The sequence below is a fragment of the Egretta garzetta genome, unplaced genomic scaffold (assembly GCF_000687185.1).
Source record: "Egretta garzetta isolate BGI_Z169 unplaced genomic scaffold, ASM68718v1 scaffold200, whole genome shotgun sequence".
Lineage (NCBI taxonomy): Eukaryota > Metazoa > Chordata > Aves > Pelecaniformes > Ardeidae > Egretta > Egretta garzetta.
In genome coordinates this window covers 94,135-105,253 of record NW_009258379.1, presented here as the reverse complement: position 1 = coordinate 105,253, position 11,119 = coordinate 94,135, and the positions used below count along the sequence as shown (strand labels likewise).

The following is an 11,119-nucleotide window of genomic DNA, read 5'->3' as shown; positions in this document are numbered from 1 at the left end:
GCTTAGTTGCCAGCCGGGTTAAACCACGACAATTATATTCATTAAATGCAGATAATGATCTTCAAATCTAGGTTCACTACTCTGACATTAGACCTTTGCAATATTCATTTGAACACTATAAAATTCAAACAGGCTTTATATGGACCTCTACATAAGCAATCCTGGTCACACTTTTCAGCAGAGGCACAAATTCAGAGCACGGAGGAGGCAGGCCTGGTCAACTGGGCCACAGAAACACATTATGTTCTCTAAAAGTCAGTGTTAGCTGGTTGGCAAAAGTCAGAGAAAGCTCAGGCTGAAACTGATTTGCAGCACCTCCTGGACTTTATGGAGAGTTGTTGTGGCAACTTAGAAGATAGCTTTATTCAGCTCCATCAAAGCCAAGAAGCAAAGGAGCAAGAAGTCACCTAATTTATAAAAATAAGGATACAACTATAACACAAAAAGATACACTCATTAAACCAATTGATGAAGAGAAGCAGAAGTATCATCTTGAGTGCAGGATAGAACACAGCCTGGGTAAATTGTGGAGGCAGAACTACAATGAGAGAACTGCATCTAACTTCACTGGACCACAGCAGGGACAGGCAGAGGTAGCTGCCACAGAACGGCATGGTAGAAACCATGCAGCAAAAAAAAAAAAAAAATTATAAATCATACTTTGAAATGGTATAAAAGTTTAAAAAGTTGAAATTAGCTCTACCTATAACACAATTTTTTAAACTTACCTCTAATGAGTGCATGGAACTCTCTGTTTTTCACATGTCCTCTCTCAAGATCAATTTTTAATGTCAGGAGGAGGATAAAGAGGAATTTGTGGTTTTCATACAAGCCTCTAACAGAATATGAGTAAGTTTCAAAAGTAAGATACTCAATAATATTTGAGATTCTTTTTTGAGGTGAAGGAGACTTCTTAGACCTGAGTCATGAAAACAAAGCACAAAGCAAGCATGTAATAATAGCAAATACATTGGAAAGACAAACATCTGAATAGTAGAAAAATCTTTGTCTTCCTACTTGGCCATGGATTGATCAAATAACTTCAAGAACTGAGCCAGTGAAGTTTGATACATATTATTGACCATGCTCATTTCTGTGATAAGAAAGTAAAGAATGCTTCCGCGTGTAGCAGCAGGTCGATATTCCTCCTGAGCAGTGTTAATCTTCACTTCAGTTTCTGCTGCCACAGACAACTTTTCAGCTACTTCAGCAGCTGTTTTCTTAGTTGTTTGCAGAACACCAATCAAGGATTCATCATCTACTAGCGAACCTAAAATGTGAAATATCGGATGTTTAGGACATTCTAATTAAATTTTTTTCACTTCATATATCTAAAAATTGAAAGGCCAAATTACAGGAATTATTTTTAACAAATGGAAATGATTTACTGAATTGCAGAAAGCTTTTAAAATGGAGACCAAACAGGACACATAACACAAAAAACAATTTTTATATTCAACATGCTAAACAAAGGCATTCAACCTGTGTCAGTATGCATGTATCTATACCAACAGCTTTGAAGCATTTGAAGCATAAGAAGCCAGCTTTCTTATGCACATAATGTACATATTCATACACAGTACTTTAATTATTTTAAAGTCTGTTGACTGGTACACTGAAAGTCACAAAGACTTAGGGCAGTGGTCACACAACAGTATTGATGCATCTCAAATACTTACTGATTGATTTGCTGGAAGTTACCACCTTCGTCTTCCACCAAAGAGACAGTAATCGATCATGCGCAGGCAAAAGACCTTCAATACCATTTAAGCTAGCACATTTTACTTGGCATTTTCAGTGGGTTGAGGATTTGCCTACAGTCAGATACCTTGTCATCTGAGGGGCAGAAAGCTCCCACAAAACTGATTTGTTTCACAAGACTTGTTTAGGTTTTAAAAACACTTAGTGTCTAGGGTTGTATATATAGTGGCACGCTGTAGTACCGAATCCCTCATACACCAGTAAATCACCATACTTCACATTTCTACCATTGGCTGGTCTCTTACTGTATCTTGGACGGTTCTGTATAGAAAGGTTCTAACATGAATCATCTTAATCTGCTTTATCTGCTTAATCCTGGTTCTTTTACACTTTGATACAGAACCTCTGGTTGCACTTAGTTTGTACAGAAGATTGTCTTCAAGTTCTTTCATCTTCCTTTTATTAAAAGTTACGTCTTCCATGAGTTTAATCCGTTCAGCCTCTAGTTCCTGTTATTAAAAAACAAGAATATGGTGTGACACTTTATGGACTGTAACTATGAGTCATACGTAAAATTCAATTTAAGCTGATTTTTCAACTGAATGAAATGTGTGGTTTACTTTTTCAGGTATCTAAAATGTGTTTGTAAAACATCCTTTTCTTTTAAAGCAGTGTTTATTCAGTATCTTATGAACTACCTTATCAATGCCAAATGCTTGTGCTTAATTGTTTGCGTCATACTGACAGTAATACATAGAAGATCCTCTGGGTGTATTTTTGTTATTTGGAAATTTTTATACTGAATCTGAACAAAATTTTAGAGAGTGGCTGATGTAATTTTTTTGTATTTGAACATTTCTTTTTCCCGTACATACTAAAACGAGTTAAAATAAAGAAATAAAAAAGCATCGCTATGGCTTGTGGGTAATGTTAGTTTACCTGTTTTTCAGTAAGAATTACTCTTCTCAGTAACTGATTCTCAAGTCCTTTCATTGTAACAGTAAAATCAATAATTGATGTTTTTGCATTAATTTCAGGAGTGAAAGCAGGATTGGGTAGCTTCGTAGTAATGTACAGTCTAAATGAACTCATAACATCTACCTCCTTATCACCAACTTTCACCTGTGGAGTACATTAGAATAGCATTAAGAGGAGGAAAATGAGCTCTATTCATCTCAGTAATATTGACCAGAGAAAAAACTACATTATTCAAAATGCCAAAGAGAGGAAGTTTCACAATTCAAATTTGTCATGCAAATAACAAACGATGACCAAAGGGAGCAATTAGGGTACGTTATAAAAGTAGCATTCCCCTCCAGGTAAATAGAGAAATTACTTCCACTGTGGGCTCCAATTAATGGCTTCAGAACCACTTGGTTTAGGTTTTGTGCTTCTATTCTCACTTCAGACAAAGATCGTAGAAACTACTGACCTTTGGAGAAATCATTGCTCTCTTTTGTTCAGGGAAAAAAAGAAATTATTTGATCCAACAATGGAACATAAATTACTGGAATTAATTCTATATTTATGAAGACTAAGTGGATCATAAAGAACCTTTCTAAAGGAACTATAAATTTATTCAAAGTTTTCCACAGAATTTTTTACATAAGTTAAGATATACCAAATCAGCAGTCTAACTTGAAAGCTGCATGTGCACAAGGAAATCAGTGATCACTATGTACGACCCTCCAAGGCCACTTCAAATATCTCGCTTAAGAAGGAGTAGGACCAAACCGCTCCCTTAAGCATATTGTTTGCTCTGACTTTCAAAATAAAACTACTTCACAAAAAATATTAAAAAAATTATTTTCATTATGATCAACAATTTGGTTTACCATCTCTCTCATATCCCAGCCAGTTAATTCAGATTATTTGAGAAAAATCCATATTGAAACATACAGCATGTGCAGTCATTTTATTTCAGGATGTTTGAATGGGGGTTGTTTTTAAAATTTGGGAGTGATTTCTTTGTCTAACAAAGGTCAGAAAGACTTTTTCAAGGTTGATGATTTTTCAAGGTTGGGAATATACTTCACATTATTAATAAAACTTTGTGCTTTTTGGCCTGTTCCATCAGAAAACAGTTCTATTCCAGATTAAAGATTCGGCAGTTGCTACAGTCAGCGCTCCACTCTAAGGAGAGAGATATCTTTTCAATTCTACTAATTCTGTTAAAGGGTGCAAAATGAAACTGCGTGAAAATAAATGGAAAGAATTGTAAGCATTCAATAGGATAAACATAACTGGAATCTTCAGTAGTAACTTCAGTAGTTAAACTCAAATTTTAGACTCATGTACTTACTACTCAGCTGAGGCTGTCTCCTATGTTTTATTAGTTCAGTTTGATTCTTCACACTGCCCTACTGAATAGGAAGTTTACCCAATTCAGCAGAGGTTTGGAATAACAGGGTAAAAGATCACTCATCACAAAGCTAACTACTTATTCCATGTTTTTTATTTGATTACTAACCTTGAAAGAAGTTCCAGATTTAATGAAATTCTTTTCTAATATATTATCAAGGACTGGATCCAGCTCTTCATCTATATCTTCAATCATAAGTGATCGTCCCAGTGAAAGACTATCTTCTACGTGTGTACGGAAATACTTGTCATTCAACGTTGTTACCTCAAAATGTAAATTATAAATTGATATAAGGACAAAAACATTTCTCAAAAGTCTTACATGAAAACCACAGATCTAACTCCAAAAATTTTGCATTGTTTTTTTTAGTTGCATTTTAAAGTAAGTAATAAATGTTTACTATGCAGCAATTCGTGCAGAAGTATTTCTTGTGTATACAATGAAAAGTACCATAAAAATGTGAATTAAAAGATCGGCTGTAATGGAATTCAAGAAACTTCATTATGAGAGTAATAATGTACCAAGTAAAACCAGTACAGCTTATTGGGAATTGAAGACATTACATATATTTTTGAAATCAGAGATGCTTAAGTTTTCATTTTCTATTCTATGTCCTGAGGACTAGATTTGCTAATTTTGCTTGAAGTATTGAGAAATTCTTTCTGGAACTTGAATTCAGTCTAACAGATTAATTGCTGTTTACAGTATTATGAACTCAGATGTTTCAAATGTCATTAAATGGGATGCATCATATATGAAATCATTCATAACCATGGTTAAGTATATAAACCACTAATTTCGTATTGCTTCCTAGATTTTGACTTCCAGAAAGTTCTCTTTATTTTCAAGATTTTCTCTACAGGTATGAAATAGGGCCATTCTTTTGGAAAACAGCTTTGCAGAAAAGGACCTTGGGGTCCTGGTAGACAACAATTTGACCATGAGCCAGCAATCTGCCTTTGCAGCAAAGGCCAACAGTGTTCTGCGCTGCATTAGGAAAAATATTATCAGCATTTGAGGAAGGCGGTCCTTCCCCTCTTCTCAGTATTGGAGACACATATCTGGAATCCTCTGTCTAGTTCTGGGCTCCCCAGTGTATGAGAGACACTGAAGTGAGTCCAGCAAAGGACCACTAAGATTATTAAGGGATTGGAGCACTTGACATATGAGGAAAGCTGGGATTATTTAGCCTCAAGAAGGGAGACGGACTCCTCTTGGTGGCACACAGGAACAGGACAAGATGCAACAGGCATAAATGGAAATATAGGTAATTCCGTTTAAACGTAAGAAAAATCCCCACAACTTTATAGTAAGGGTGGTTGAACACTAAAACAGGTTGTCCAGAGAGGTGGTCAAGTCTCCGTCCTTAGAGGTATTCAAAACTCAACCGGACACAGTCCTGGACAACCTCCTTTAGTAGATCCTTCTCTGGGCAGGGAGGCTGGACTAGAATATCTTCAGAGATCACTTCCGACCCCAACTTTGCTGTGGTTCTGACAGTTCACTTTATTAATGATGAAATGATAAGCAAGAACTTGACATTCACTTTACTCCAAGACTTAAAACCTTCAAAATCTAGAGATCCTAAAACCCTGAAAATATATTGAGATTTGGAGGACGTGAGATTTTGCAACATTCGGGTTAAGGGTTTTTAAATGCAGGTTCCTTTTCCCATGCTACTTAATTTGTGAAAAATGCCTTTGTGATGCAAACTACAAGTGAAACAAGAACGTCTTTGTATTATATTTCATGAGCAGACATTTAACCCTACTGGCTTAAGCTGTAAAAGAGCTATTAAAATTGCAGTAACAGTAGGATAGAGAGATTTGTCTTGGGTTTGGTTTCATCTGGTTGTCCTCAATTTACTTTTGTAGGAGTAACTTCATGAGTTAACTCCATCTCAGGTTCTAAATTCCGGACTGCATCAGTTTAAATACTTTTTCTACATTTTCAAAGCTGTAAGTTATCCTGCCCTTTTCTGTAATCTTACTAATAGCTGCCCAGTTTACTCTCATTTAATTTCATATTATACTCTTTTGCTATACTTTTCATCACCTTGCCCCCTGTATAGGCAGTGTACTTAGCAATTTTGAACACAAGGCTGCCTCCTTCCCTTTCATACTTCTTGCTAGATTTCATACCAGTATTTACTTACTGTATAATCTTGTCAGGTTCCCTGCTGATGCATCTACATCATTGTCAGTCTCCATACAAGTTAAGGTTATCTCAGATGTGTGTGTATGAGAGTTACACCGATTCAAATGCAGACACACCCTAAAGCAATAATGTTTGAAGGAATATAATACAGCACATTACTCCTTTAAAACACGGTTCACCTGTAATTCATTATCCTGTTCTTTCTTTTTAATCCATGATTTTCCTTGAGTTTGTGGATCTACCAAAAGGGGGTATCTAGTTGCCTTAGTGACAATGATACCATTCTGAATTGAGAGATCATCTCCAGGCAGTCCCTGAAGATTCCACTCGCTTATCTAAAGAATAAAAAAAAAAAAAAAAAAAAGGAAAGAAAAGAAAAAAAAAGAAGTATCTTGGAATAAAATCTCACTGGAATTATTCTTCAGTTATGATTGTTCTAAGGAGTAATGGAGACATCAAGCCAAAGGAGATGCATATCTGAACCTGCTGAAAAGTGATTAATTCAGATGGAAAAATATTTCCAGGATTTTATTTTTATGGATATTTTTAACTATATATAACCATTCAAAATATATTTTAAAAGTGTAATAAAGTCAAAAGGCAGCTTGACAGCCAAATTCAACACTAGGATCAATTAAGAGAAAACCAGGCTAAGAATGCTTTTGGGCTTAATATTTACTGAAGAAAACGAAGATTCTGGCATTGTCCTCTGGTTTCTCATACATTCACATTGAATGCAAAGACTTCATGTATTCTTTTTAAAATGTTCTCTTTTATATATATACATATAAATTTTTTTTTAAACCAGACCCAGATAATATCAATAGAACCAAAAGCTAACAATGAAACCCACTGTTTTAGCAGATATGAGATCTATAGCTGTGGTAATGGGTTGTCAAAATAACATACTTGAAAGTGCACGGTCTTACTGACAATTGTCTAATTGTATGTGTCTCTTTGTTTATAATATATAACTTGTTTGTCTCTCTCAATATTGCTCAGTACTCAGATGTTTAGTGGAAATTACCAGGAACATTTGGAAACCACAGAAATACACTGCACAGCAATATTGGGGATTATAGTTCTGTTCTAAGCAAGCATAATGCTGGCTAACCGTCACAGCATATGTTAATTGAAATTAAAATGAAACCCACCAAGCACCAAGAACTTACTGTTGGTGGATCTACCAACATAGAAATCAGGTTCAAGTTTTCAGTGAAGGGGATCTTATGGGCTCTCATCTCTGCTTCCCATAAATCTTTAAGCAAAAGCGTCCTGAAGTTTTGATTAAAAGGTCCACAGTATGAAAGAAAACCTGTGCAGAGCAGTACATCTCCCACAAGTCTAGAAAAGGAACAAAATCATAATTAAAAGGTGAAGTACAATTTCAATTTCTATGGATTTAGACAACCAGCTTTTGAAACATGAGAAGATTTCTGCTCTGAGGACAATTTAAGGAGAGAACTGTTGGTCTTTGAACAACAAATAGTTTCTTCGTGTTTCCAAAATATTTTTGTGGTAAATCTTCTGAGGATCATATGAAAACATTATCTTCTCCCCTACAAAGTAATAAAGGCCTAATGACAACTATTCCTTCTTTCATAACTGAAGTAAGAAATTGGTTTATTTCTTTAAAATGTGTCTGCAGTACAATATTTATCAAAAGATACAAATTTAATTCTCTTGGAATGAGCAGACCTCACCAGAAATGCCTTATTTCCCCACTGGAAATTTATGGAAGCAGAAGCATTCCACAGAAGCTGAGCCTAAGCTTTCAGGCTCTTTATCTTTAAGCAAGCATTTTGACAGGTTTCTTGTTTTCTAGACAGCTAGGATCTCTGGCTCCTAGGCTGGTCAACATTTTGTCATTTGGACAATGGGGACTCCCAAGTTTCCAAGTTTCTTAGAATAAGGCCTACTGTCCCAAATGTGTTTCAACACAGAGACTACAGGACAAGGGCTACTGTCTGGTCTCTAGGCCTCCTCCTTTTATTCAAATATGACATAACTAATATCAAAAGGGATGCTTCTTTTTCTATCCAGTATTAGGTTAGGAATCCTTCCATTTTCCTTCTCAGTGTCAGTCTTAGATCATCCCTACCTCCTGCCTATTGGAAATATTGGAATGAGGTACAGTACTAGGGGGGCAGGAGAGGCAGCTGTAACACAGGCACATAACTGCACTAGAAATAATCCCTTTTGAAATAAATTCCAAAATCAGAGGTATTGTTCTGAACTGAAATTTGAGCACTCAGCACTCAGCTGTTTACTTATGGGAGAAAAATTCAAATTTCAGGATAATTTAATTGTGTAACTATATTAACATTTCCAGGAGGAAAATGAGTACAACTATTAAAGCTACTAAATTCCTTACTAGCTCTTCAGTTTTTATAGTTATTCTTTTTTTTTTCACTGATGAATTTGATACCTGTTAATCTGAGATTTAAATTCTTTACTTTGCTGAGTCCATCTAACTTTCTCTCCACTCAGTCCATCTATAAGTGCAGAGGCTGCTTGCATCTTTCTTCTGCACGTTTCTGCATCATTCAGTAAGTCCTAAATTGAAAAAAAAGTCCTACTTATTTTAATAATAGAATGCAAAAGCCTAAAGAGTTATTTTATATATTTTTTCATCCTCTGATATTTAATATGAATATTTTATTTAATTAAAACTCATTCTTTAGAACTCTAAGTGCATCTATTGTCCAATATGTTTCTATTCACAGAAAGAAGGAAATATGAGAGAATATAGATTTAATCTCTTATTTTTATACCCGAACTTCATCCATGTCATTCACGGTAGCGTGTGTGTTTGTATCAATTCCTGATTACACAGCAGTGCTGTACCCAAACGTTTTTCTTAATACTAAGATACTTTTATCTCACCATTTTCTCCTTCATTGCTGCATCAAAATTTGCCTGCACTTTATCCAGTTCAGCTTGCTTTTCATCTAATGCCTCCTGAGCCTTTGCTAATTCTGCGTTAGCTATTTTCAGGTGGCCTTCTTGTTTTGCCAAGTTAGCCTGCAAAGAGAAGAAATATTAAAACAATAATCATATAATCTGTTGAATTATTTTAAGTCTGCTTAGTTTGTAATCATGAGACAATAATACATCAAAATAACTTTCATACTAATAGTTACAAAGATACTAAAAATATTTAATCTGAAAACTATGTCACATATATACTACAGGTATGATTTTTTTAATAAATAATAATGTAGTACTCAAGGTTCCTACTATGTATTGCCAACTATTTCTTTTTAAAAAAATTACATTTAAAGAAGCTGGTTAAGGAATTAAGGTTTCTGATCTGCACATGTTGATTAGCCTAGAAGAACAATCACTCACTCTTCTTGCTTGATTATATGTTTTATTATTTCTTTTTTATTTGTACATTCTGTAGCAATCAACAATGATCACAACAGGAGACTGGTCCTTTATCAGCTAAGAATACAGCTTTTACTCACTAGAAAACAATGGTCCTAAAATAGTGAATCTTCTCATTGCTCCTAAACCGATATTTATGCTGAACACAGGAAATAATTTTTCTGAATCACCCATCTGCCTTACTGTTGCTTTTGTAAATAACATTTCTACCAGTGACAAAAAGGGTGGAAAAGATTTGGAATCACTATTCAGATGCTTTCCCCTTTTACTTTTTTATTTTTCTGGTTGTTTTTTGCTTGTTTGGTGGTTGTTTGGGGGGCTTATTTTTGTAAACTGTGCTACATATAGGGATTAAATTCTTGGTTTAGAATCCAAACAGCAACAATCACTGCATCTGAGTTTCTATATGGTCTTTACCTCTGATAAAATTTTTTATGGAAATGTTCACAAGCATCAAAAAGAACTCCCATATTAAAGTAAAAAATACTCTGCTCTTATCATCCTTAGCCATTAAAGTCTACATACATGCAATTATGGCTGAATAAAGTTACCCAAATATATTTTTAAAATCCTACTACTATTAAAGTAAATGAAATTAAATTACATGGAAAGCAAACACAAAGCAGGAGATAACGTATTACCTTAAGAGGTAAGACTTCTCTGTTAACACCATAAAATATTGCCATGGCTTGTGTCCAGGAGAGGAGACCTGCCACATTACCACACACCTTTTTACCATACTCCAGTGTATAGTCTTCCATGTTAAAGTAAGGCTGGAGTAATTCTACTGTCTCTTCATTGATTGAATCCTTAGGAAACTGCTGTAGACTCTGCAAGAATGGGCCACTCATAAGCTGCAAAAAACACCACGGGATACTTATAAGCTATTTACACATTTTACATTCAAAAGCTTGTTCATAGGTGAGTATGTTAAAAAAATGATCCTAAAACTCTTCTGTACAAAGAGGTAATTCCTACAGTTAATATGATAAGTGTGCTATTTACTTGTAACGCCTCCCACATACCTTCACTTATTTTAAAGTTTTAAGCAGTTACACTCCGGTAACTAGGCTTAAAACTTCTTGATGTACTATCCATCTTCCACATTCCTGTGTTGCCATTTAAAAAGCATTTAAGAAGCATTATTTCTTTTAAAAAATGAGCCAAGATAAAGCCTCAGAGATACATTTCTAACTTACCTAAAGAATGCCAAAAAACCTGCTTATGCATTTGTGAAACGTGATCTCAGTTCTTCTGGAAAGTGAAACCATTGGGTTTAACTTTTTTCTAACAAATATTTAACAAGTTAAAGGCAACTCATGGAATAACTGCTTATCCTATTTCATTAAGTCAGTGAAAAATAAAAAGTTTTGATGATTTCTTAATTACTGGAAAAACTTAAATAAAAAGCAAGAGGTCTATTATTATCCAAAATATATAATTTTTCTTGATTTGCATGACAAAAAAAATTGAGGCAATAAAATTGGCAAATTAATACACGAGAGAGGC

At 34.7% G+C, this 11,119-nt stretch overlaps 1 protein-coding gene across 1 annotated transcript in view; it reads right to left on the bottom strand.

The window, feature by feature from the left end:
- DNAH8 (dynein axonemal heavy chain 8) overlaps window positions 1–11,119 on the bottom strand; it is a 131,726-nt gene that overhangs the window by 29,260 nt on the left and 91,347 nt on the right. The window contains 10 exon segments of the mRNA XM_009640728.1: window positions 729–919; window positions 1,018–1,270; window positions 2,105–2,210; window positions 2,641–2,823; window positions 4,172–4,327; window positions 6,400–6,555; window positions 7,393–7,564; window positions 8,649–8,776; window positions 9,107–9,244; window positions 10,252–10,464. Of these exon segments, the coding sequence (XP_009639023.1) occupies window positions 729–919; window positions 1,018–1,270; window positions 2,105–2,210; window positions 2,641–2,823; window positions 4,172–4,327; window positions 6,400–6,555; window positions 7,393–7,564; window positions 8,649–8,776; window positions 9,107–9,244; window positions 10,252–10,464 (1,696 nt within the window).